Below are 27,962 nucleotides of genomic sequence, written 5' to 3' on the forward strand. Positions count from 1 at the left end.
CCGGTTCTGTGCGTGTGGCTTAATGGGTGTGGCGGGGGAAGGATACTATAAAATCTCCAGTCAGAAATGTGCCAGTTCTCCGAACTACTCAAACTTTCTGCTACCGGTTCTCCAGAACTGGTCAGAACCTGCTGAATACCCACCTCTGGAGCAGATACGATATAATGTACTTACCATTGTCCATTCTCTCCTTCCTGAATAAACTGCACTAGATCGCCCTCTTCCAAGGTGAGGGAGTCTGGGAAACAGGAATCAAAACTCCCTTCTACCCGGTATAGATTCGATCCCTAAAAATGAATAAAACCAAGCCACAGAGAGTTATTCCAGAAAGTAGCCGCTGGTATTTTACTGATACAGTGCAAATGTTCATTAATATAAGCCATGCTAGGAAAATAGAAAGGAGGTATAAAAATATTATAAATATAAATGATCTACAATATTTGGTACAGCAATGACTATATTTTAATCTCTGTACTGGTATGTGGGAACGACCTTGGGAGACAGGAGAAAAGAACACGGACTAGACAACAGTCAGTGTCAAGCCACACAATAAGATCTTTATATACTGCTGTTGCCTTCTAGTCTCATCTACGTTTTGAGACTCTCATCTACTTTTTGAGACTCTCAAACCAAGTGCTTGCTGGGAAGCCAGATTCCACTTCCTTTAGCATTTGGAGAAGGCAGAAGCACGTGGTCATCCAAGGACAAACCCAAATCCCACACAGAGCATTGCTGGTGAGATTTAAATTGCTTGTATTTATCAATTGTTATGTTCAGCAGTAACTTAATACTACCTAACTTGTATTTGGTTCTCATTGTATCTATCCCTATTTTCCTCTGTTTCACCATATCCTGTTCTTTCAATAAAGCATTCAGATCTAGGCACACAGTCTGTTTTATTGGAAGATAGGTGGGTTTAGCTGCATGTCGAGCTGCACACAGACTAATGTGTAGTGGGGGCAGAACAGTCAGACAACAGGAATACAGTTAATGCTGGTATTACTAGGTATGTTCTTGTCTGGACTCTCATGGCTGATACCTCTGACATCCTTAATGTTCTGTATTTAAGGCTGAAGCTAAAACTCATTTCACTTTAAAAGCAAGTTTACTGCACACATTCTTCTAGACCAGGAGTCTCCAAATTCACCAATTTTAAAAATTGTGGACTTCAACTCTCAGTTGGCTGAGGAATTCTGGGAGTGGAGTCCACAAGTCTTAAAGTTGCCAAACTTGGAAGCTCCTGTTTTAGACTACCACATTTTTTTTCAAAAGGTATTCCATAGAACATTTCAGGACTCAACTCACATAGGCTGGCCTGAGAAAAAGTGATTGGCTCAAAGTCACCCAGAGAGGAATCATGGTTAAGCACAGATCTGAGCCTGGACCTTCCTGGCATCAGTTTAACACTAAAGTTTCTGCTGGAAAACAGCAAAAGTCACAAATTGCAGTCATAGCAGCATGGGGCCTGCAAGTGGTTATAAATGCAAAAACCAGTTGCCAAGTCCCGGAAATGCAATTGTGTGACAGGAGAGAAAGTGTGGCAATTGTTAAGAACTAGGACAGGTCACAAGTAGTTTTTTTTTTTTTGAAGTCTATCGTAACTTTGAACAGTTGTTAAGCAAGAAATGGTGATAATGTTATCCATTCAGACATGCATGGCTCTTGGGAACTCTATCGGCCAGGTCTTTCCACATCTTCTGAACTTGCACTACTTCTTCGAGTTGTTCTACGCTCTGGCTAGTGTCAGCTTTGATGATTGTCCAACCACTGTATTTTTTGACAGCTTGGTTTCCTTGTACCGCTACCTCTTCCAAACAATAATTGCTTCCACTGGAGAAAGCAAGAACTATCTCTGTTAATAAACATCCCTGAAGCACACAACCCCTTAACTATCTTGGAAACAGCCCTGTAGCCCTGAATTATGCAAAACTGACACGTCTAGATCTTGCACGAAGGTCAGAAGGACGTTACCTACATTAGAAGGGTGGCTGTCTTCCTCCAGGTCTGAAGAGTTTGAGAGGTCCTCAGTGCTGGATGGAATGGCTTCGAAGTCCTCGAATGTATCTAACGAGGGCATCTGTCTGCTAGGCCAACCTTCATTTAAAAACAAAACAAAAAACAGAACACAACCGTTGGCATTATCTCCTGTTGTGTTTTAGATGTCAAATCAAATCTGATTTGACTTAGAGAAGATAAAAGGAGTCTTTTAGTGTTTTTTAGGATAGATTTGGTATGATTATATGATTTGTTATAGAATAAATTACCTAAATTATAGTTATCTCATAAAGTATGAATGAATAAAATTATAGTCAAATGATTTTTTAATAATGATATGAGGACATATAAGTTTGGATTGATAATAAGAGTTATTATGTAACATAACCGTAATTGAGACTACGAAATGAATGCACAAAACTGATGAACCAACCGACACACTGTTTGTATATATGTACGGAAGAGAGCTGATGTTTTTATGTTTTGTTTGTTTTTTAAAAAAAACAATAAAATTGTTTTTTTTAAAAAAAGGAGTCTTGTAAAAATAATAATAATTGTAGCCCCAAATTCATCTCCCCAAATCCGTATTGCATGCCTTCGGTTGCTCAGAGCTTCCTCAGCCTTAGGGCCTTAATCCAGCTACATTCCTGTTTTTATTTCTTTAGTTCTTGATGAATGAGATTAGCCCACTTTCTCTGTCCTCTGACTCTAGCGGCATTTAACAATATACATTTATTTATTCATGTAATTTAATCCTTTACTGAAATAATTTATATCTTATACGATCCTAATTTGTTGCTTTTGTTTAGAATATTGTTGTTGTTTTTTTAAAAGGGCCAGCCCAACAATATTAGATAGTTGACAATATGAGACAGTTCAGCTTCTAAAACATGTCACGTATAATATTTTGGGATTTTGGGAAGAAGAGATGATTTAAAAATAGAATCGTGCCCTGTCCTATATGGGCTCAGTCAGGAGTTAAACATATCTGGAGAGCAACACTTTATTGAGGATTGCTCCATCAGAATCAAAACAGGTATTTCTTCTGAAAGTCATAATCATGATAAAACATAAAGGAGTCCCTATGGGTTTTACTCCATTACTCATAGCCGATTTTAGGGGCTAGTTCTCATCTCCATTTCTTTAAGCCAGTGAGCCAGTACTGTTCAAAGACATTTCCACAATCATGTGGCCAGCATGGCATAGTGTAAAGTGTATGGTGAAATACGGAACACTGTGACCTTCCCACCGAAGTGGTTACCTATTTATCTACTTGCATTTACATGCTTTTGAACTGCTAGGTTGGCAGGAGCTGAGGCAGGTGACGGGAGCTCATGTCATCATGCAGAGGTAGGACTCAAACCACTGGAATATTAGACCTTCTGTGGAATCTTTTAATCATGACAACATGATGAGAATATCAGCAACGCATGAGACATGTTCTGAAAGGGACAAGCTCTGCTTGACCTTTTTGGGGCTTGGCCACTTGTTAACATTTGGATGGAAGACTTCCAGAGAGTCCCAAAGACTGTGGGCATCCCTGGGAAGTTGGGGAAAAAAACTTCCCAAAAGAAGACAATAGCAAACAATTTCAGCAGTATTGCCAAGAAAGCTTGAATCCATGAAGTCACCATGAATCAACTAGGCTCATAAAGCAACACAGATAAAGTCAACAGTCTGAAGAGTTTGTGATTTGCAAAGTGGGGAAAAAGAAAACAGAAAATGGATAAATAGAATAAAACTGAAGTTGATGGTAGAAAAAAAAATGTTTGGTGGTCAATAAGAAATAAAAATGATTTTCATACTTTAATCAATCAACTTAGTTTTGGCACAAACCTCAGTCAAGTATTGAGAGCGTACTTAGAAATCTAGGGCTTCTTCTTGTGCAAAAGAGTTCCAGTCCATATCATAACCCAAATAAATTTTCTCCACACCACATCTTTTTTCTCCAAAGATGTCCTCAAGTGCCCGCGCACCTGATCTCAAAAAGAATGCTTCTGATTTCTTTTTACCTGTCTGTGAAGCTGATCTGGGGACCATCCTTGCAGAGGAAACGGTGTTGGAGTTAGCTTGAGCCAAGAGGGTGCTTTCAAAGGCATCTGGGATAGGAAGCAGAGTATTCTATAATTTTAAAAATGGTGGTTGGCATCCATCTTAAAGATGAGATGGTGAGCATGCAAACTTTCCTTGACAAATTTCAAAGACTGTGTTAAGGAAAACAGGTGTCCTCGGGGCCACTTACTCTGGGTCAGTGGAGACTGTAGACAGAGCATCAAAAAAAAATCAAGATGGCAGCCTCACCTCCTTAACTGAAGCCTCCCCTGTAGGTGCCTTTGCTATATACACTGACAAATTGGAAAGCAAGACCAGCTGCTCTTGGCAGTCACATTAAGAGGGGAGTGGACTGCGATATTTCTAGAGAAGGTTCTGCCAATTGCTTCTAAATCTCCACAGAACATTTTAAAAAGCTGTTCCCAAACTGTGGCAATCCATGATTCAAACCTGATTCAAAATGAGTTTCTTTATAGAGCTTAACATGGAAGAACGCTGTTACTAAGAGCCGTGGTGGCGCAGTGGTTAGAGTGCAGTACAACAGGCTAGTTCTGCTGACTGCCGGCTGCCAGCACTTTGGCAGTTTGATTCTGACTGGGTTCAAGGTTGACTCGGCCTTCCTGTCAGTATCGGCTGGCTGACACTTCCATCCTTCCGAGGTCGGTAAAGTGAGGACCCAGATTATTGGGGGCAAATATGCTGATTCTGTAAACCACTTAGAGAGGGCTAGAAAGCACTGTGAAGCGGTATACAGATAGTCCTCGACTTACAAAAGTTCTTTTAGTGATCGTTCAAAGTTACAACTGCATTGAAAAAAAGTGACTTATGACCATTTTTCATCCGTATGACCGTTGCAGCCTCCCCATGGTCATGTGATTTACAATTGGATGCCTGACAGCTGACTCAGATTTATGATGGTTGCAGCATCTCGGGGTCATGCAATGATCCCCTTGTGCAACCTTCTGGCGATCAAAGCCTATGGGGAAACCAGATTCACTTAACAACCATGTTACTAATTTAAGAACTACAGTGATTCACTCAACAAAGGTACCGAAGAAATGACATAAAAAGGGGGCAAAACTCTCTTAACAAATTTCTCACTTAGCAGCATAAATTTTAGGCTCAACTGTGGTCGTAAATTGAGGAGTACCTATATTACCGCTATGGCTATTGCTGCTAAGTTAACAACCACAGTGATTCACTTAACAATCGGGGCAAAAAAAGTCGTAAAAAGAGGCAAAAGGTGCTTAACAGCTGCCTCGCTTAGCAACAATTGAGCTCAATTGTGGTTGTAAGTCAGGGACTACCTGTAAATCTATCTTGCTTGTGGACTGGGAACAAGATAAAGGTATTAATTATCATTGACACACAGAAGAGCCATCCTATTGTTGAAAATAGTCGCATGGTTAAATCAAACTGTGGAAAAGCCAGAAGTCACAAAAAATCCAGAGGGACAGACTTGAGAAAGGCACCTGACATTTCCATGGAGAACTTGAGGTATCACCAATTGAACTTTCCTACCACTAGATGGAGTAGCGACATTAAAACTCTCCTGTGCCGGGAATAATTTTACATTCTCTTCCATGCTAAATCATCATCCTCTTTTAAAGGCCCCATAATCCCTTGCCAGGTGGAGTCTGGGCGACTGAATGGAGCTGAGTGTTTACTGGCCGGATGCCGTTCCTGTCACCCATGCGGAGTTTTATTCAGCAGATACATTCTCAATGTACCCAGAGAGAAAAATATCTGCCTGTACCTAGGATCGAACTAACAGTCTCCTGATTGTCAGGCGAGAGATCCACCTCTAGGCCACTGCACCACCCTTCTTCTTCCATGATAAGTGAATGTTGTAATTTAACATTTTTGGCTTTAAAAGAGAATATAAAGTCTGTCAGAGGTTAGAGGTCAGTGCTCTTTGAACGCGGAAAGCATGCAGTCAAAAAGTCACAACAGGACACCGTTTAGAATCAATTTATCCACCCAGAATTATTTCCCTTTTATGTCTGATGATATATCATCCAAGGACTGCCAACACATTTCATGTGATTACTGATTAGCAAATCAAACAAGATTAGCATTAATCAAGCACAGCACGGATAAAAAGATTGGCGCTAGAGGTAAGCATGCAGTTAAAGCCACTAGGGGTTAGCATTCTCAAAGACAGATGAGGACAGAACTACATTCATTCAAATATGAGCGATGGAGATGGAGAAGCTCAGGAATAGGTAAAAGTAGAATGAATTTTGAACCCTGAACAAAAGTAGATTTTTTTTTAGGTTTAAGGCTGCCTTTGATCGTGTCATTTCGGGGTTTCATGTCAAAACAATAAGAGGTATGGAGACAGAAGAAGACCTGTGATTGATTATAGTTTTTTTTAAAAAAGTAATAATATATAGATTTAAGTAATTGATCAGTTCTGAAGAAAGTTCTCAGGTGAGAAGCGAAACGTCTTCAAGGGAAAACAAAAGAAGTCCAGCCGCCTCTTGGAAAAGCACCTTTGAGTGTTTCAGGATAGAAATAATAGAAATAGAATAACAGAGTTGGAAGGCACCTTGGAGGTAGTTTCCTAAGCAGGAAACCCTACACCGCTTCAGACAAGGTAGAACAGGTAATATACAAAGATGGACAATCAACAACGTTCATCTGATATGGCGATTCAGAGGATGCTTTGAAATGTTAGCGGGTGATGTGAGAAAAGACAATCTACAAGTCAACAGCATGCATGGATTTGGGAGCTGTACCTTCGAAACCGAAAGGAGTTGGATCGCTTTTGATTTCGTGCCTCTTGACTTTAACCGCAGGAACAAGGGCCCCTGTGCAAAGTTTGCAGATAATAAAAATAGGAAATACAGTTAGTTAGGTCAGTGGTCGCCAACCAGTGGGCCGAGAACCACTGGAGGTCCGCAAAAAAATGTTGGTGGTCCGCAGAGAAATGTCACGCACAAAGCACACCACAAAGCAATTAATCCAGGATGTGTGAGAACTGCACCACCCACATGGCCTGTGGGAACGCAAGGCTTGCATCACTTGCATTGTGAACAACACAAGGTAGTGAGGGGAGGGGGGAAAGGGTGGGGGGGATTTGCCCCACATGCCCCACATGCCTGGCTTGGCCACCGGGCTGTTTCTTTCCGCTTCTTTCTTCTGCTTTTGGCTGCACACAAGGAAAGCAGTAAAGGTCTTTCTTTCCCTTCCCCAAACTCTGCCAGAAATGAATCTTCGGGACCCTGCAAGGCCTCCTGTTCTAAGAGGCTGCACCAGTAAACACTCATTTCTGGTGGAGTTTGGGGGAGAGAAAGAAAGACTTATGCGGCTTCTGCTGTTTTCCTTGCATGAAGCCAAAAGTCTCTCTCCCCCCCCTCCACCCGAGAACAAAGCTGGAGATCCTGCGATCCTGGTATCCAGAATGATTGATTGGTAGGAAAACGAGGTAGGGAATTTTTCTGCAGACTTTTTGGAGGATTTTCCCAGGGTTTCTGGTCCCCAGATTTAAAATTATGAGTTTGGTGGTCCCTGAGGTCCAAAAGATTGGCAACCCCTGAGTTAGAAGATGCCAGACCAGCTCCCTTGGTGTGGAAAAAGGGTTTAGAAGATGATCGGCAACACACTACCCTATGGTTTGTTTTTATCGATTATTTCTGCTTATCGAAAGAACTACAGGATTCCTACCAAGGGACCTGGGCTGAGACCGATCTCCTCTCTTAATGTTTTAAGAATTATTACATTTCACGCAAACCTTAGCTAAGTAACCATGATTCCAGCGCAAGAAACTCTGTCTCCATGTTCTCTCTGACTGTAGAAAATTGAAGTTAAAAATGGATAGGGCAACAGAGCCTTTAATATTCTGTTGGCTGTAAGAAAACATTTTGTATTGATCAATATTAAATTTCCCCTTAGTTTTTTTTCCCCTTAGCCATTAAAGTTTGTTCACTTACATCAGGGGTGTCAAACTCGATTTCACTGAGGGCTGCATCAGGGTTGTGGCCAAGGTGGGGCTACCCAGCTTCCCGGCCTCCCTCTCATTCTCATCTCCCTCCCTCCGACTCTCCTTCGCATTCCCATCTCTTTCCTTCCTTCTAAGGCTGACTACATCCTAGCCCAGATGGCAGTATATTTATGAACAGAAATAGAGCATGGTAACAAGGTCAGCCAATGAATAGGCATAGCAACTAAGTCACCAATGAGGACTGTTTGGAAACTGAAACTAGAAGTAGCCTAGGCGTGGCTCTATATTAAGCTCTGAAGCGATGTTAATCTACAACTGGTATTGTAAAATTTACTGTATGTGTTTATAAAGAAGTTAAATGAAGCCTCAGCCATCTGTGTTTACTTTTCTGGCACTGAATTTACACTGCAATACTCTGAACAGCAGCCATCAAGTTATAGATTAGTGCCTGGCCGCGCTGGACCAGGGGCTGGTCCTTTGGTGTCTCAAGGGCAGCCCCACGGCCAGATCTAGTCACATCGCGGGCCAGATTCGGCTTGCAGGCCTTGAGTTTGACACCCCTAACTTACATAATATATTGCATTACCATGTTTCTAATCAGAGATAAGCTAGGAAAGTAAAGATGCCCTTTGAGTCAAACTCGGCTCTTGGTAACTGCATCCACCTCACACTTTGTAATTTCATGCAATTATCTATCTCAGCAACTCTTCTGAAAAACGTCGTGTGTTTTTTATTTCCCAGTCTAGCTAACTAACCCTGGGATTTTTCTGGAACTAACTGCGCTGACCTCACTTAACTTCAGACACCCACTAAACTCAGTTAAGTATTGATAACATGCTGAATATCATGACAGAAACTTGAGTCGCCATGGTGAATAGGCGGCAATACAAATCAAAGAAAGAAAGAAAGAAAGAAAAAAGAAACAAACAAGATGTATGATTTCAGCAACAGAGTGGTCAATGTCTGGAACTCACTACCTGATTCTGTTGTCACCTGCTCAAACCCCTCACTCCTTTACCCTCAAACTATCCTCTATTGACCTCACCCCATTCCTAAGAGGTCTGTAAGGGGCGTGCATACCGCCCCTGTCCTATTGTCCCCAATTATTAGTTCCTATTTCTTATATTTAAACTTATGTTTATTCTTGTTTCTATTATATTGCAAGCTTTTGACAAATGAATAAACAAACAAACAAATAAATAAAAAACAAACAAACTGAATCACAGGTTTCCAGAAGAAACTAATATTTTGGTAATCCAAAAGCAGAGCGGCAGAGAGAACCGGATCGGTCACTGCTGCTCATTGGCGCTACCGGCTCGGCAGAACCGCTAGAATACCACCACTGCTTCTAGTCCAATCCTCTGATCAGGCAGAAGACCATATACCAGTGATGGCGAACCTTTTTGTTGTGGTGTGCCGAAAGCAGGGGTGGGTTTCTACTGGTTCTGTCCACCTCTGTAGAACCGGTAGCTCTGAAGAGCAGCAGACATAGAACCAGTTCTATGTCTGCTGATGTTTTTGCCCACCCGCCCACCTGGGCTCTTACTTGATCTTTATTTCCTGATTTTTTTTCAACTTCACAGCTGCAGTTAAAAAAGCAGGAAAAAAGGGCTTTCTGAAAGGCTGCTTCTCTGCACGCAGCATGCTGATGACAATTTACACTTTTTCAGTCTCCCAGAGGCTCAAGGGAAGCCTCTGTACCCTTTGGACGCTGAAAAACAGGCCCGTTTCATCACTTCCAGTTTCGTCACTTCCAGTTTCGGTATTTCCAGAAGTCTCGTTTTTCGGCCTCCCCAAGGCTGCAGAGGCTCCCCTCGAGCCTCTGGGAGGCCGAAAATCAGCTGGGAGGTGTGCACATGCGCAGTGCAGGTACATCTGGTTGGGGTTCGCGTGCCTGCACAAATGGCTCTGCGTTCTATAGGTTCGCCATCATGGCCCTATACAATTCACTTAATAACTATGGCCAAAAAAAAAAGACTGTAAAGACAGTTGCAGCTCACTTAAGAACTGTCGTGCTTAGCAATGAAAAATTCTACCCTCCCATTGAGGTCATAAGTCAGGGACTACCTATCTCGCAAGTAGAGTTGCTTCATGGGAGTGTTAATCTGGCGCAACTACACAAATGGCAGAGTTATTCCAATACTAAAACTCTTGCTATTCCAGCAACCCATTTCTCTGTGCCTTATAAGGTGGAACACTGGCTCCATTGTATAATTTTAGCAGTATTTGCAGCAATGTATGTACAGGAAGTTAAGCAGCTAATGGTGCCCATACCTTTGGTTAGAGAAGATGTGTTAGTTGTGGTGTTGATGGAAGAAGCTAAGGAAAAGCGACGGGGGACGTCTCTCTCTTTAGATTCTGGATCTGGGAGAGCAGATAAATGCAGGTTAAGGGTGAGGTAAAAACATGCAAAAATGAATAAATAAATTGAAAGGCAACTCTGCCCAGCTTCAGTGCCCTTCAGACAACATAGGCTTCGAGTATAATTTTCCTCATTCTTGATTCATAACATATTATAGAATCTCCCTGGATTGCTGTGATGCCAAATCACTAATAATTGTGATTGCTAAATTGATGCTAAATTGATGGCCGGGAGGAGGACTTATAAAATGTGTTCACCAGAACGACTAAACCTTAGCTGCAAAATGCCAGACTCTCAGCAACAGGCAGCAGTGAGATCCTTAAATGTGGAATTATTTGCTGCCATCTAGTGGTTATATTGATTTTTACAGCCCATATTATGGTAATATTTCTATAAGATTTTAAAAAATCTAGTAAACAACATGCTTGGTTCTCAGCTGTAGTTAGTTTATAAGTGGTGGAGGGCTTAATACATCATGCAAATCCAGACTGTTTGGTAAGTTTATGGGTTGGTTAATGTGTTTTTAAATTATAACCAAGTTAAATGTGTTATCTGAATACAGACTGTCTTTTGTATCTCCTCCTATTAGCTCTTTCTGCTATTGAATCCTAATTGTCAGAATTTATTATAATCCATTTTGTGAAGTCCAAGTTAGTGTGTTCAACCACATTTAATTTTAGTTTTTATTCCAATTAAGAATTTCACCTGTATATGGTTACCCTCCCTCAATGTTCTTGCTACATTCACTTCTTCATCTTTAATATTCTCTATCAATTAGTTCCAAATAAAAAATAGCCAGTTCTCTTGCATTCCTCCATCTCGGAATAAGAAAGATGTCCACAAGACTGTCAGGGATATCCTGAAAGGACCGCATTTGGAAGGTTTATTTTCTAACAGCTGTTGAACAATATCTCCCATCACTGCTACTTTACACTTCGAATTATCTCCCTTTTGCTTCTGGAAAGCTTCCACTACATTGTCTTCTTGGTTAGTGGGACATTAAAGTAAAGGTAAAGGTTCCCCTTGCACATGCGTGCTAGTCGTTTCTGGCTCAGTTGCTCATCTCTGTTACAAAGCCAAAGAGTTAGCGCTGTCCAAAGACGTCTCCGTGGTCATGTGGCTGGCATGACTAAATGCTGAAGGCGCACCGAACGCTGTTACCTTCCCACCAAAGTGGTCCCTATTTTTCTACTTGCATTTTTACATGCTTTCGAACTGCTAGGTTGGCAGAAGCTGGGACAAGTAATGGGAACTCACTCCATTATGGGTGCTAGGGATTCGAACCGATGAACTGCCGACCTTCCTGATCAACAAGCTCAGCATCTTAGCCACTGAGGCACCGCATCCCTAGTTAGTATTAGTATTAGTATTAGTATTATTAGTATTAGTATTAATACTAACTGGGGATGCGGTGCCTCAGTGGCTCAGATGCTGAGGTTGGCAGTTCAGCAGTTCAGCAGCAATTCAGTATTAATACTAACTGGGGATGCGTATTATTAGTATTAATACTAACTGGACATTAGTAGTCACCAATAACAGGATTGGTTTTATTAATTCCTCTACCGACTTTAATCCGGATGTTCTCTTCAATAACATCAAGTTTTAGATCTTTAAGAAGTTGTGAGTACTTTGAAGATGCAGCCCAGTTCTCCTTCATTTCTACCGTTTCCATTTTTTTTTTTTGCTCTCTTCTAATACTAGGAGTCCTTTCATCAAATCTTGCTTGTAATTCCTACTGTTGCCGTTCTGTACTAGGAGTTCAAATTCCTCTTAATCTCAATATGTGCGTGAACAGATGTGAGACTTTGTGATAGTGGCAAATATCTGTAGCTCCGGTGTAGGATGAGGGTGAAGGTTCGTACTCCGAGCTTCCGGGTTGGTTTCCAAACGTTTTGTTACCAGGCCAGATAACATCTTCATCAGAGTTTAGGGGAACTAAACTCTGCTGAACCCCTAAACTCTGCTGAGGATGTTATCTAGCCTGGTAACCAAACTTTTGGGAAACCAACCCAGAAACTCAGGGAATTAACTTTCAGATACAAGACTTTCTGACTCTTTGATGTTAGATGTAGAGATGCGAATTACAACAGTGATCACCCTCCTAAGTAGTTTGGCAGACGGGATGGGTGGGAGGGGTGAGGTGGAGGGGAGATGGTTCCGTGTGTGCCCGCTATTTACGTAAGTAGAAGTTTGAACATGAGAGCCTGCCACTTACATGGCCCGGTTTCGAGTGGGCCGTGGGCCGCTAGTGGACTGCAGCCCAGGGATTGGGGACTTACAAAACTTTACAATTCAAGAAGGCATAACAACATAGTCTACAAGTGGAGCAAAAGACACCTGCTTCCCTTGGTTGCCTTATACTGAACAGAGAATATGGTCCGCCATCTCAGCTGGAGGTCTGTCTACAGGAGGGGTGTGAAACTCAATTTCATTGAGGGCCGCGTCAGGGCTGTGGTTGACCGTGGCGGGAACAGGCAGGTGTGGCTGACTGGGTGGGTGTGGCCAGCTTGACGCCACTCACTGGGCGTGGCCGACTGGGTGGACATGCCTGGCTGGATAGGCGTGGCCAGCTTGACACCACTCCCCAAACTGCTAGCAAGTTTCCTCTTTGCATTGGGTAGACCAGGCCGAAGCCACATGGGCCGGCTCCTTACATTTTCCAGGATGGCCCTACGGACCAGGTCTCACCATATTGCAGGCCGGATGTGGCCTGTGGGCCTTGTGTTTGACACCCCTGGTCTACAGCTAAGCTAACCCAAGAAACCTATTCCTCCATACTTCACTTCTTCTAGAGATACGGGTAGTCCTCGACTTGTAATCACAATTGAGTCCAACATTTCTGTTGCTAAGCGAGACAGTTCAGTGAATTCTGCCCCATTTTATGACCTTTCTTGCCACAGTTGTTAAGTGAATCACTGCAGTCACTCACACAGTTGTTAAAGGCATCTGGCTTCCCCATGGTCAGAAGGTCAGAAAAAGTGATTGATCACATGACCCCGGGAGATTGCAATCATCACGAGTCAGTTGTCAGTTATCTGAATTTTGATCATGTGACCATGGGGATGATGTAAGTGTCAAAAACGGTCATCAGTCACTGTGTTCAGTGCTGTTCAGTAACTTTGAATGGTGACTAAACGAACTGGTGGTTGAGGACTACCTGTATTTTTAGAGTAGAGTAGAGTAGAGTAGCATAGAGTAGAGTAGAGTAGAGTAGAGTAGAATAGAGTAGAGTAGGAGCTGGAAGGGACCTTGGAGGTCTTCTAGTCCATCCCCCTACTCAAGCAGGAGAACCTATACCTGTGATGGTGAACCAATGGCATGCGTGCACAGGTGGCATGCAGAGCCATTTGTGCAGGCATGCGAGCCACAGCCAAACTTATCTGCACTACACATGTGCCTGCCTCCCAGCTGATTTTCGGCCCATTTGAGGCCTTTTTTTTTGGCTTCCCAGAGGCTCGAGGGAAGCCTCTGCAGCCTTGGGGAGGCTGAAAAATGGGCCTTCCGGAAATACCCAAACCGGAAGTGACGAAACCGGAAGTGACAAAAACGGGCCCGTTTTTGGCCTCCAAAGGCTACAGAGGCTTCCCTTGAGCCTCTGGGAGACCGAAAAAGGCCTCAAACAGGCCCAAAAATCAGCTGGGAGGCACACGCATATGCAGTGCAGGTAAGGGGGTGGGGGTGTTGCGCACGCATGCACAGGGGGAGTGGGGTGCATTGCATTGCACAGATGTGCGCTTTCGGCACACCAGAACAAAAAGGTTCACCATTATTGACCTATACCATTTCAGATAAGTGACTGTCTAGTCTTTTTTTAAAAACCTCCCCTGATGGAGTGCCCAAGATTTCTGAAGGCAAACTCTTCCACTGGTTAATTTTAAACTAGAAATTGGTTTAATCTAGTTTTCTAGAGAATCTAGAATCTAACAATCTAGTTTTTTTCTCAAAGGGGGTCTTGATGAAATCTTCTTTCCCGCTTGGAACGGGTATAGCTTTTTCAGTGGCTTACCTGCACACCTGGGGGAGGGGAGGAAACACCCCCTGTTCATTCCCATGCCTGTTATCAGCCTTCTGTGAAAGGCATGGATGCACAGCCAGGACAAACAGAAGACATGGCTATCAGAAGGAAAACCTTACTGCAGGGCGTGAGGGAAGGGGATCATGAGACAAATCAGGGGTGGGATTCTACCAGTTCGTATCTATTCGCTAGAACCAGTTGTTAACATTCTAAGCAGTTCGGAGAACCAGTTGTTAGAAGAAATTACTGGCCTAATCCTGTAAGGAAGGCAGGAAGGAAACATTCTGGTGTTGCTTACAGAAACTGCCTCTCCATTAATCCTTATTACGTTCTTGGCAGGACTAGACTTCCTGTCTCAGGAACGTCTCTGGAGTTTTCCCCCGCTCCTTTGCTGGTACTTTGCTTGTGTTGAGTGACCATTCAAAGTTACAGTGGCACTGAAAAAAGGGACTCATGACCGTTTTTCACACTTAAGACTGTTGCAGCATCCCCACAGTCATGAGAGGCCGGGCGAGGAGATGCATGCCTCGATGTGAGTGATATTGAGTTAGCCACGCCCAGCCAATAACATGACTATCAAGCCATGCCCACCAGTCACATGACCACAAAGCCACTCCCACCAACTAAGCCACGCCCCAGAGAACCGGTTGTTAAAAAGTTTGAATCCCACCCCTGGTCGTATGGGAATGAAGCCGCAGCAGCGATGGCAGATGGCGGAATGGAATGGAGACAGGTGTGGAGGTGTTTTACCTTTGGGTAGAGCTCTGCGGTTGGAAAGCCCTTGTAATGTAAACCGCTTTCGAGCAAGAGCTGACCGCTCAAGGTTAAGGCTGGTGGAAGAATCGGCTAGGAGGGAAAGGCAGAGGGAGGAGAGAAGGAAGGCAAGAAGGGGTTAATCTGGCAGCTTAGGAAGACAGGCAAAGGCACAAGCTTGAGGAAGCCGGAGAAGGGACCAAGAATGGCTGGGCAGTTGGAGCCCATAGCTGTGGTGGAGCAGGGAACCAGGAAGGAATAGGGACTGCAAGGAATCAAGGCGTCAAACTGGCCGAGCCAAACCGGTCTTCTCATGCACAGGAAAATGGGTTTTAGTAGCTGGGCTTCATGGAATGGTGGGGAGGGGGGAGAAGGATTTGCAATCCTGAAAGGACAACCCAGTGCAAAGTAATTTAAAAAAGCAAAGGTCAGTGCCCACAAAATATCCCAGTGCGGAGATTGGAATTACATGCAGTCAAGTTCATACGGCACCCGTCACAAAATTATCATTAGTTTGTGCATACGAGAGTTTTGGGTTTAAAGAGGACCACAAGTGGAACAAAAGAGGTATGTTGCCTATTGAATCTTCACCAGGTAGCCAAATCTGCTGCCTGATGACAGTTACAGGACTTCCTGAACATCCATGAATTTACTAAATATGAGAATAACTTTCCAGCTTAAGAAAACAAGCAGGACATACTGAAACAACAACAGTTCTCTCGAAAATAATGAAAAGTTCTTAAAGGTAAACATTTCCCCTGTCCAGTTGTGGACTGGTGTTCATCTCTGTTTCCTAACCAAGGGAGCCAGCATTGTCCGAAGACATTTCTGGGGTCATGTGACCAGCATGGCTACATGCCAAAGGTGCACAGAAGGTGTTACCTTCCCATCAAAGTGATGGCGCCTATTTATCTACTCACATTTGCATGCTTTCAAACTGCCTAAGTTGGTAGGAACGGGGGTAAGAACGGGTGGGAGTTCGCACAATCATGCAATATTTGGATCTTGAACTGCCAGCCTTCCAATCAACAAGCATTTTTAAACACTAGGCCATCGCACCCCCATGAAATGTTATTAAGGATTGTTTAAAAGTAACAAATAAAAAGCATTTTGTTAAACATAGTGTTAGTCTAGTAGAAAAAGTATACGCTTCAGTGCTAAGGCTAGTAGAAAAATAACAAAATACTGAGCCAAACAAGTCTAAAGAAATGTCTCCTTGGAGTTGAGCTCAGCTCCTGAGGATAACTTCCAGCTTTCTTAGAAGTTTTCTATTAATTTCATCTTCTGAGATACTTTTTTTGACTTCCACTCCAGTATACGGCCTTCCCTAGTAGACTTGATTAACTTTCTTAAATCTGCCAAATTTGCCCAACTGGGAAACAAGCAATATTTAACCCAGTAAATTCATGATTTGCATGCACAACAGTATCTTGGGCTAGATTAATTTGCAATCCAGAATCAAAGGAAGGGATTTGAACTTTGAGCATGGTAAAAACAAGTTTCTGGGGTGAAAAAATTAAACATGTTTGAACTTTAATTCATTATATTAAAATATTAAATATCTCACTTTTTAAAGTTTGTGACTAAATGCAAGAGGTAAAATTGAGATTAAAGAAAATTAAGGAAATTAGGGTTTGTTGCTGTGTTTTTCTGTTGATTTGCTCTAATGATTCCTACCCAGCAATACATGTATTCCAGGTTAGAAGAAGGAAGGAAGGAAGGAAGGAAGGAAGGAAGGAAGGAAGGAAGGAAGGAAGGAAGGAAGGAAGGAAGGAAGGAAGGATTTTTCCTGTTATAAGATAAAAGTTTTTGTATCTTAAAAAAACCTGCTTTGGCTTGTTGATAATCAAACAATGAGGTTAGTCCTGCCAAACCAATTTAGCTCTTCTGTCTTTGTCATATAATTAAGACAAGAGTTTCTGAAGGAAATTCAACCTGGTCACTTAGGCAACTCATCCCAGGTTTGCTATTATTCTCATGTACCTAGTAATCATCATTCTAAATAAAGCCCTAACAATCCTGTTTATCCTCATCTCACACCTGGAAGCGGGGTCACTCTGGGGCAAAGTATTTGTTTGTCACTTCTGACGTATTTACCAAGGACGGTTGCAATTCTGCCATAAAACCTAAAGAAGTCCAGATTCCAAAACAGGCAAAGTGAATAAATTTACTTTGTTCAGTTTCATACTGTTGCTCCGAATGTCTGGCTCTTGCTTACTTCAGAGTAGACACAGAGGGAAAGGTGTATGCCAGGGGCCTCCAAACTTGGCAACCTTAAGACTTTAAGACAAGTCTTAAAATTGCCAAGTTTGAGACCTCTGGTGTATGTAATTGATGCCTCTGCTAACTTCGATGGTCTCTTTTTTTAAAAATCCCCGGTTCTATTCACTTTTAACTTTGTTCCCATCTCAACTGGAATGTTCTTTGACAGCCTGGTTTCCTTTTACCGCAAACTCTTCCCAACGTAATTGCTTTCTCCAGCGAATTCCCCAGCAGGACATGTTCAAAGTTACTTTTGTGATTTTTGCCTTCCAGTGACACGTCTGGCGTTATGCACGCCAGTACTTGCTTATTAGTCAAAGAGATGCTGTACAGTATTTGTAAAAGAAAAAGAAAAAAAGAGTCCAAACTACCATTAAACCTTAGGGAAGAAGCTATCTAACTGGGTTCTGCTATTGCATTTTGTTCAAAGCATAGTTTTCTAGAGGCAAGATAAGCAGGTTGGAGACTTGAAAAGGACATCCGTATTTTTTCCATTTATAGAGCAGGGGTCTCCAACCTCGGCAACTTTAAGACATGCGGACTTCAATTCCCAGAATTCCTCAGCCAGCCAGCCCAGCTAGGGAATTCTGCGCGTCTGAGCTCCACACGTCTTAAAGCTGCCAGGGCTGGAGATCCCTGATTTAGAGAATAATTTAACTTAATGAAATTGACTCCATGTGGATCTGCCCAACCAGGTTGTCCTGGCGTCAGTTCAGATGAACTGCTTCTCAAGGCCGCTAGCCTAACTGCTTTTACCTGCCGCCGCTAGCCTACAGCAAAGATAACCTCCTTTCTTCCTCTCTTCCTGCTCTGCATCAAATATAGCTGCTTTTATGGTAGAAGCAACACCTCTCCAGGTGGCAAATGTATATTGTGGCAGGAATGGTCCCTCCCTTCTGTCACTGGTTGCTGCCCTCCAGGGTGGTTTATTCTGGGCTGCTTGGCTGGCTGCCTCTTCTGAGGATGTTGAGGTTGAACCTCAGTGATTGTTATAGTTGCAGTTGTTGTTTCCCCTGACACTGGTGGACGTCTGAAGGGGTTTTGGTGAATGGTGAAATGATGGGTCTTTTGTCTATTAATATGATCCAGGTATAATTGACAATAGTTCTGCTAATCCTTCCTTCCTTCCTTCCTTCCTTTCCAGCAAGCTGAGGAATTCTGGGAGTTGAAGTCCATAAGTCTTAAAGTTGCCACGTTTGGAGACCTCCGGTTTAAAGGATGGCATATAGCCAAGTTGCAAGTAATACAAAAGTTGTGCTGTAGGTGTCTACAGGAACTGGTCACTGAATCACTGGATTCTCCTACCCTTAGCCAGCCTAAGCATTCAGTACCTCAAATGGGGAGAGATCAATATAGAATAACAGAGCTGGAAGAGATTTTAGAGGCCTTCTAATCCAACCCTTGCTCAGACAGAAGTCCCTGCGCCATTCCAGACAAGTGGCTGTCCAATCTCTTCTTAAAAGCTTCCAGTGATGCAGCACCCACAGCTTCTGGAGAAAAGTCATTCCGCGGATTGTTCTTATCAGCCCTGAAGCCATTTTGGGAGCATCTTCAGGCTGATAGAGCTAGCTGGGTGATGTGTAGCCAAAATAATATTCTTTCCCGTGGGAGCCAAGGCCGCTGTACCAAATGTTGGGAGAGGCACGGACAAAAGCCAGCCGGAATTGGGGCTGCGACCTGATTGGACCATGTGATGGACGCGTTACTTGGGGGAAATTACTTTGGGGATTTGATTTGGGTTGGGAAAACCTTGTGAGAGAAACAAAAGAATATAGGCTATTGATCTATCAGATTCAATAAGGCTCTTGGATGACAGCAGGCCCCAGAATAAAGAGACACGAACTAAAGTTGTGTCTCTTTATTGTCAATGTCAATATTGTACAGTGAGTACTCCAAATGTCAAGGACCCTGGAGTATTCATCACAAATGATCTAAGTGTTAGAGCCCACTGTAACTACATAGCCAAAAAGGCATTAAGAGTTGTTCACCTAATCCTGCATAGCTTTTTCTTCGGTAATATCTCACTACTAACTAGAGCATACAAAACATTTGCTAGACCAATACTCAAATACAGCTCATCAGTCTGGAACCCACATTATGTACCTGATATTAACACAGTTGAGAAAGTCCAGAAATATTTCACAAGAAGAGTTCTCCACTCCTCTATTTGTTGCAGAATACCTTAGGCCACCAGACTCGAAATTTTAGACCTAGACAACCTAGAACTACGCCGCCTTCGGTCCGATCTAAGTATAGTACATAAAATTATCTATTGCAATGTCCTACCTGTCAATAAATATTTCAGCTTCAAATTGTTCCAAATTGCTCATGAAATAAATCTCTGATCTTAGGATAAGAATAACTGTTTGTGGTCTGTCTGTGTTCCTCTTTATTGGGATATTTTTTAATGACACTCGGGTCCTTCAGAGTCGGGTTTTCCCCAGATGTGCCAAGATGAGATTTCTAATAAATTCATACTTTGAGGAAACTCCAGGCCTCGGGGTTTTGATTGCTTTGGGTCTGTTACTGAAATTTCTCCTTAATTCTAGGTTGCTTTTCTCCTTGATTATTTTTTTATCCTGCTGATCCTGCCCTCAGGTGCTTTGGAGAATAGACTGAGCCCCCTTTCTTTGTGACAACCCCTTAGTTATTGGAACACTTCTATCATGTCACCCCTATTCCTTCTTTTCTCTAGACTAGACATACCCAATTCTTGCAACCATTCTTCACATGATTCAGCCTCCAGGCCCCTAATCATCTTTGTTGCTCTTCTTTGCATTCTATTTTTAGGGCCACAACTTCTTGTTTATGCTGGGGCTTTATATCAGGGGTCTTCAAACAGTTTTAAGATTTGTGGACTTCATCTCCCACAATTCCTCCTCCAGTCATGTTGGCTGAGGAATTCTGGGAGTTGAAGTCCACAAGTCTTAAACTTCCCAAGTTTGAAGACCCTTGCTTTATATCAAAGTGTTGTTGTTGTTTTTTAAAAAAAGCAGGGTTGATTCTTTCCATGTTCCAACTGGCCACATGAATTGTATTCCGACTGAATATGCAAGACTTATAACAGAGAAATTTCTTATTCTGCAAGAGCATGACGGAGTCATCAATTTCACTGTATCAATCCCTATTTTGATAGCCTTACTGCCCAAGAGTTTCTGTTCCCATGACCCCTTCCTTCTAGCTTTTTGGTGAGAGGTTCTTCTGCACAGCCTACCTCTTTTCTGCCTGGTGCTGGGATTCACGTTCCGGTTGTTTGATGTTTCCAAGCTTGAGAGTTCAGATTTATTTTCACACAAACTCATGGATTTTCTGCCATACCTTGTGGAGTCAAAAGAGATGTAACAAACATGGTTAGGTGACGGCTAACATCTTGAAAGGGATTTGCTGCACCAAGCAGAGCATCTCAGCACCTTCTTCCTAGGACACTTGTTTTAAAAATATTCCTCTCGGGATGGATCTGCGTGTGTATGTAAACCCCGCTTAGCAACCTCCTTGTTTAGCCACCATTCAAAGTTACAGCAGTGCTGCAAAAGTAAATTTGCAACCAGCCCTTGCATTTATGGCTATAGCAGCATCCCCTCAGTCACGCAATTGTCATTTGTGCGCTTCAGAGCTGGCTTCAGACAAGCCAGTCAGTAGAGAAGCCGGTAGTAAAATCACAAGTTGTGTTCGCTTAACACACTGACTCACTTAAGGACAGAATGGAAAGAACTACATTCCAAGTCTGTCAACGTGAGCTCTCTGGAGTTGGCAACTTTGAGATCTGTGGAGTTGATGAACTCACAGAATTCTTCCTGAGGAAGTCCACACATCTTAAAAGTTGCAGAGTTCGACAAATGCTGGTCAACAGTTGAAACACTCAGGTATGTTTCCCAAACTAACGAAAGTGGAGAAATAGTAAACAAACTGCCTGTTATCATAGCATCAGCAGACATTCTGTAATATATCCAGTGGAGACAGAACTTGCAACATTCAACTGGCTGAATGTGTACAGCTCTTTCAACCGAACGCTAAGCCTGTCTCAACCTGAGTAAAATCTAACCAACTCCATGGGAAACACCAGTCAGGCATCAAAAAGGCAGCTGGATGTCTAATCTTTCCTGCAGCCCAAGCCAAAATGACCACGGAGGGCAATTCTAAAGATCAGGAAAAGAAAAGGGGACACCTGCATTGATAGCAAATTGCCAGCAACTTGTTCTCTTTGCAAAACATACATTTGGTGTCCACACCACCATAAAATTAAAAAAAAAAAAACTTTTTTATCTGGGGTCCTAGTTCTTCCTCTTGGTGGAGAGTCGACCAATAATCCAACAGTCTAATAGCAGCCGGGCAGATTGCAATAATTCTTTTTCAATGAAGAATACTAAATTACACCTATTGCAGAAATGGTTTCAAGAGGAGAGGGAAAATGCTACACCTGGTAGTGCCAAGGGCAACTTGAAGCCACACTGAACAGAATAACAGAGATGGAAGGGACCTTAGAGGTCTTCTAGTCCAACCCCCTGCTCAGGCAGGAAACCTTATAGCATTTCAGACAAATGGTTGTCCAATCTCTTCTTAGAAATATGCAGTATTGGAATATCTACAACTTCTGGAGGCAAGTTGTTCCACTGGTGAATTGCTGTCACTGTTAGAAAATTTCTCCTCAGTTCCAGATTGCTTCTCTCCTTGATTAGTTTCCCTCCATTGCTTCTTGTCTTGCCTTCTGGTGCTTTGGAGAATAATTTGACCCCGTCTTCTTTGTGGCAGCCCCTCAAATACTGGAATACTGCTATCGTATCACCCTTAGTTTTTCTTTTCTCTAGACTAGACTAGACTAAGAAGTTGAAGCAATGCGTTGATGCCTGGTATGTCCTTTCTCACACCCCACTAACTCGAGTGCTGCCTTAGCAACCTCTTTTTTTAGTTCCAAGTCTTCAAGTCATTGTCTTTGACTCATTGCCAGTCCATTGCTGAGCCCCAGAGAACTGCAAGTAAATCCTTGACTTACTTACAGCACGGAAGCCCCAAATTTCTGTTGCTGAGCAAGACAGTTATTAGTAAGTTTTGCCCCACGTTATGAATTTTCTTGCCATAGTTGTCGGAATCTCCCTGGGAAAGCAGCGAATGATGATCACATGTATGTGGCAACCATTGTAAATCCATGCCGGTTGCCAAGTGCCTGAATTCTGATCACACGACCATGCGATGGTCGTTAATCCAAGGACAAGTTGTAAGTCACTTTTTTCAGTGCTGTTGTAACTTCAAACAGTCGCTAAATGAATGATTGTAAGTTGAGGGCTACCTGATTAGACATAACACCTAAGTACCATCTCCTGGGAAATTCTAAATGACCTATTTAGACCTACTATGGGAACGGCAATCTTCAAACATGCCCCATGTTCATTTCTTGTTATGTTTGATTTGTGAGGTGCTATTACTACTGATCTGGACTGCAAGTAAAATCCTCAACTCTCTGCATATTTGTGCACACGTGGATTAGCATATTTTTTAGTTTATCTGGTTCACCTTTAAGAAATCTGCAAATGAAGTTCCATAATTCTGCATTTATATTTCTGTAACTATCAATTTATAGCTCTGGACAACTTAATCCTCATCAGGAAACAACCCAAATGTTTAGTTGAGTAAAAGCCACATGTAGAAAATGCTCTTGGCTATCTGTTTCCACATCCTTTCAGCCCCTTTTTATAATCCATCACCCTGAGGACAAAGCCATGATGTAATTCACTTTGCAATATCATAATTCTTTAAAAACAAGATATAAATGTCATGGCATTACAGTTTTCCCTTAAGGCTGTCTTAGAGTGCAGTGGAGTTTTCCTCTCTGAATTTCTTCTCGTGTGTGTAATAAATCAAAACCCAGCAAAATTTAAATCTGCTTTAATCCCTGTTCTATAGCTTCACTGGCCTCATGTTTCCTCTAGAACTTTTATGTTTATTTTAGATTAAATTACATGACAGTCTGGCCATAAAAGATGTTCTATTGCTTTATTCTGTAGGAGAAACCCAAAGCGGTTCCTGATAGTAGCTTTAGACTAGGCCTCTGTAAAGGTAGTCCTTGACTTATGACTACCATTGAGAAGAGTGGTCAAAAATGGTCAAGATGGCATCTACAACCATGTGAGTTTCCTTGCTGGCACCTCAGACAAATTAGGAGCCACATTCTGGTTTCCCACCTCAGAAGCCACCCAAACTGCTGGGAAGTCACAGGAAGATTCTAGACTAGGGGTTCTCAACCTGTGGTCTGTGGACTTCTGGGGGGGCTGCGATGTCATCACAGAGGGTTCACGGATGCTTGAAGAAATGTCATGATTTAAATCTTAAGTCTTGGGGATCCGTGGCCACAAAGGGTATTTAAAGGAGTTCCGTGCTGAAGGAAAGGTTAAGAACCACTATTCAAGGCCATGCTGGCTGGGGAATTCTGGGAGTTGAAGTCCACAAGTCATAAAGTTGCCAAGATTGTTCTAGGCCACACGGTTTGGGTGTTCCATACCTGGAGGAGTTGCCTGAATTCATTGGCGCATGATAAACACTCTCTGTTATTCTTTGGTGAAGCTGGCTTGCTTCTGTTACAGGAAAAGAAAGAAAAACAAATAATTATTTTTTCTCTTCACCTCCTGGAACAAATAAGCTTGCAGTTAGGGTCTTTTTATAATAACTAGACCTATTTTTTTAAAAAAAGATTCCTCCTCAGTTATGTTTTTATTTTATTTTTATTCACCCCCCAGAGCTCCATTTTTATACATGGGGCTATGTACGTTGGTTAAGTAAATAAATACATGACATTTCTCACACCCTATCCTATTACAACTTTAGCATGAATTGAAGTGTCTGATCAGGGTTTTATGAATCATGGGGGAAAGGAAAATAATGATGGAATTAGATGATAGAGTGTCCTATACATTATAATCTCCTTGGAACTTGTATTTCTGTGATCCACCTAAATAACCCGCCTAAGGCATCTTTCAATAACTTTTGGATCAGGGTAGGCATTGGTGCAAAAATCATTACTGTATGGTGAAAATCAGTGATCCTGGGCTGAGAAGCACCTCTTTAATTGTTTGTTTGTTTCCTGCCTTTGTTATTTTTACAAATAAATCACAGTGGCGAGCATACTAACATTCCTTCCTTCTGCTATCTGAGAATGACTGACCCAAAGTCACTCAGCCAGCTTTCATGCCTAAGAATTCACAGTCTCCTGGTAGTCGCAAAGGTGCTTTTTCAAGTGGCAACTGGACTTTTTGTTTTTTCTTTGAAGACGTTTCACTTCTTATCCAAGAAGCTTCTTCGGCTCTGACTGGATGGTGGGTATACATTTATTTTTCTCTGCCAGAACTGCTGGCACTGGAAGCCTTTAAATTCACTGATTGATTTTTTAAATTGAATTCAAACCAGATGTGCAAACCCCAACACATTTTTCTGTTTTGTTCAACAAGATATTTGAAAGCCAAATACAGGGCTTTAAGAAAGGTCAAAGACATCTCGAAGCTTCAACATTTCCAAGAACTGGAGCTTGTTCTAATGGTAAGTGATAATGACTTTATGTTTAAAAAAGCAGCACCAGCACTGACCAAAAGGTCTTGTTATAACAAGAAAGCATCAAAACTAACTTACTAAATATTGAATTAAAAGTTTCATTCTGGTATTTAACTATTAAATCTAGAACGCTCCAGGGGCTATATACAGTATCTTTGAAAACAAGCTCAGTTGGAACAGTGGGACTTGTTTTTAAGTTCATCTGCTAAAGGTGATGATATCATACCTGCATTTCATAAACTGACAAGTGGAATACCGTAACCAGGGGTGAAATTTAAAAAAAATTCCTACCAGCTCTGTGGGCATGGCTTGGTGGTTACATTTTAAAGTAACGGCTGGTTTGCCGAACCGGTATTTCAATCTCTAAAAGAAAGGTGGGCAGGTATGGGCGGGGCCAACCGATTCAAATCATCCATACCACCTGTCTCCTGAGATGGTGCAAGGTGATTGAATTTCACCCCTGACCTTAACCCATGTACGATCTTCCTTAAAAGGAAATTGTTTCTTCTTGGAGTACAACAAAATAAAAGTTCTCAGGGAAATTAAAAACAACAACAAGATATTCGAAAGCCAGAGCTAATTCTGCCAAAAAAAGTAGTACATAATTTTACTGTAAATTAACATGGGAAACTGTTGCTGCACCTGGTTCCCAAGAAGTGGGAATGTTTGCTGCCTAACATAATGCATACTTTGACACGAGTTACCTAGAAAAACTCAGATTAGTAATAAAGGCTCAGTGGGCTGGATCATGCAATAATCAATAAGAAAGGCTTGAACTTCTTCTAAGAAACTAACTTGAGCATAGTCTCAGGCAGGCCCCTTCTCATTCACCCGAAACTAAAGGGATGGTGTGGAGAAGCACATTCAGCTTTGCGATTCTTGTTTTTATAGCTGTGGTTTCTTACTCTGGTCTAAATTGTAGGATTAACAACCGGTATATCTGGAAAAAAACAAGCTACTGTATGTCCAAACTGTATTATCAGGAATTGTAGTATATCCTGGAAACTGACTAGATAAAGAAGATTTAAGCGCATTGGGTTTTAAGGAGATACAGCAGTGTTTCTAAGGTAGCCCGGTGGCTCCACCTGTTTAGGACGCTGGCTGACAATCGGCAAGCTTGCGTTTGAGACCCAAGCGCTGCCGTGTGGTGGAGTAAGCTACTGTCATTTGCTCCGATTCCTGCTGACCCAGCAATCTGAAAGCAGGCAATTGCAAATAGATAAGATAGGTACCACTTCAGTGGGCAACTTAACAGGGACATGAAAGGTAGCACCACCAGTGTTACAAGGGAGTGGCATTTGCTCTGTTTTTTATATGTAACTTGCCCTGTTAGCGTAGATGGGAGCCAACTTGGCAGTTCCGTGATTAGGCTGTTTATTGTTAGCTTGTTTGTCTGTTGGTAGTTCCTTGAATGGGAGATTGTTTACTTTTGGTCTAGTGTTGATTGTTGGTCTAGTGTTAATCTTGGCCAACACCAACTCTGCTGATCTGGGTGTTGAATGCTGGTGAGGAGGTGTGTTGGGTAAGCCACTAATATATAAACATGGAACCAACACCACTCCCTTTAGCACTGATGATGTTATCTCGTTTGGCAGTGAAATGTCAGCAAGAAAACAACCAAGCTTGGGGAGTGCCAAGCATCCCGTAGGGAGGGATGTCTTAATGATAGGGATCCCTTGCCTATGACTTTGAAGGTTGCCTTAGCATTTATTCCTGGGGGACAAATGTAGGAGGGAAGGACACAGAGGACCCTCCTCCCACTTTGCCACAGCTGGTACAGGATCAAGACAACAGCCAGAGCAATGCAGAACAATCTGAGCAGCTGCGGCTTGGCTAAACATAAGTCCCAAGGGTTACCTGGCCTCAAAAGCAAGGAGAGGAGAAAACACCTGGGAGAAATCAGGCTTTTATGGCCTCTTGTACTCCCCACAATAGAAATATTTACAGGGGGGAGGGAAAAGTCAACTCGGCAGCATCATGAAGTTTTAATGGGTGCACGGAAAAGGTCGTCCAAGGGGGAGGAAGCGAAGAAAAGCTACTAGATACAATGCCCAGGCATTTGCGCATAGGTTTGCCCACACAAGCATAGCAGGAACCACACTTGGTGGAAGTTCACGACTTTATGCTGAAAGAAGGAAAGACTGAACTGATGATTTATGGATCTGGGGATTAAAAAGGGTTAAAGAGGAAGGGGGAAAGTTAATGATGGCAAGCCTTTGATGGAAAGAAGGGCAGAAGGGATCATGCCATATTTTTCTCACTTTTCTGTAATATTTCAAAACTTAAAATGGACACCTAACATCAAAAACTTCATCCAAAAAGCGCTATTCATGCTATTCTGTTCTGTAATTCTATTCTGTTCTATTCCTTTTTGAATCTTTTTCGTCTTTTATACTCTAATTTTCTACACTTTACTTGTATTATTATGCGTGTATGTATTTATGGGTTGGCAAAAGCTATGGTCAGAAGGCATGGTTGGGAGCCTCACCTCAAGATTTATCAAAGGTAGCCCCTCACATTCTTGTCATCTCATGGTTAGACTGCTATGTTTCCTTTACACAGGACTGTCTCCTTGAAGACTATCTGGAAAGATTGGCTTCACAAAATGTAGCTGCTTACTTACTTCCTGAACGCTGGCTGCAACACTACCATGACATACCAGTGTTGTGAGGATACAAGACCAGGGTCATTTGCTTTCTGCATCTCTCTCATATAAAGAGAGAGAGGCTGACCCTTCTGTGCTTCTTCTGCAGGTTCAAAGGGATGATTAAGAATACAACTATCTATAGTTTAGGTGCACTCTTGAACTATCTCAATGCACTCCAGTGAAGCGTGTTTGGAACATGTTTCTACAAGCTTTCAGAAAGGGAAAGAATGTGCAGTGTTGATGTGTCTCCCAGCTACAGTCTCTTTTATACGGCGTCCTACCTCTGCAAGCTTCCAGTTGTCCTGTTAGGACTTTCCTGATCTCTGACACCCACGTGTTCTTCAGTTCCATAGATGCTGCCTGAAAAATAGGATACAACTGCAGTTACAATTAC

The 27,962-nt window shown here is 42.3% G+C and overlaps 1 protein-coding gene across 8 annotated transcripts in view; it reads right to left on the minus strand.

Annotated features, from left to right (window-relative positions):
• MCF2L2 (MCF.2 cell line derived transforming sequence-like 2) overlaps nucleotides 1-27,962 on the minus strand; it is a 196,014-nt gene that overhangs the window by 6,518 nt on the left and 161,534 nt on the right. For 4 of the 8 annotated variants that reach the window (XM_087933538.1, XM_087933537.1, XM_087933536.1 and 1 more), the window contains exons 24-32: nucleotides 27,850-27,928; nucleotides 23,879-23,951; nucleotides 20,600-20,703; nucleotides 15,121-15,216; nucleotides 10,268-10,357; nucleotides 6,789-6,860; nucleotides 4,008-4,094; nucleotides 1,976-2,094; nucleotides 175-287 (exon numbers count right to left, since the gene is read on the minus strand). In XM_087933538.1, the coding sequence (XP_087789664.1) occupies nucleotides 175-287; nucleotides 1,976-2,094; nucleotides 4,008-4,094; nucleotides 6,789-6,860; nucleotides 10,268-10,357; nucleotides 15,121-15,216; nucleotides 20,600-20,703; nucleotides 23,879-23,951; nucleotides 27,850-27,928 (833 nt within the window). Of the gene's footprint in view, nucleotides 1-174; nucleotides 288-1,975; nucleotides 2,095-4,007; nucleotides 4,117-6,788; nucleotides 6,861-10,267; nucleotides 10,358-15,120; nucleotides 15,217-20,599; nucleotides 20,704-23,878; nucleotides 23,952-27,849; nucleotides 27,929-27,962 lie in introns of those variants that run through there. The other 4 variants (XM_087933539.1, XM_087933541.1, XR_015743645.1 and 1 more) reach the window with 4 other exon arrangements.

Source organism: Pseudonaja textilis, chromosome 4 (assembly GCF_049901715.1).
Source record: "Pseudonaja textilis isolate UNSWEBS1 chromosome 4, rPseTex1.2, whole genome shotgun sequence".
Taxonomy (NCBI): Eukaryota; Metazoa; Chordata; class Lepidosauria; order Squamata; family Elapidae; genus Pseudonaja; species Pseudonaja textilis.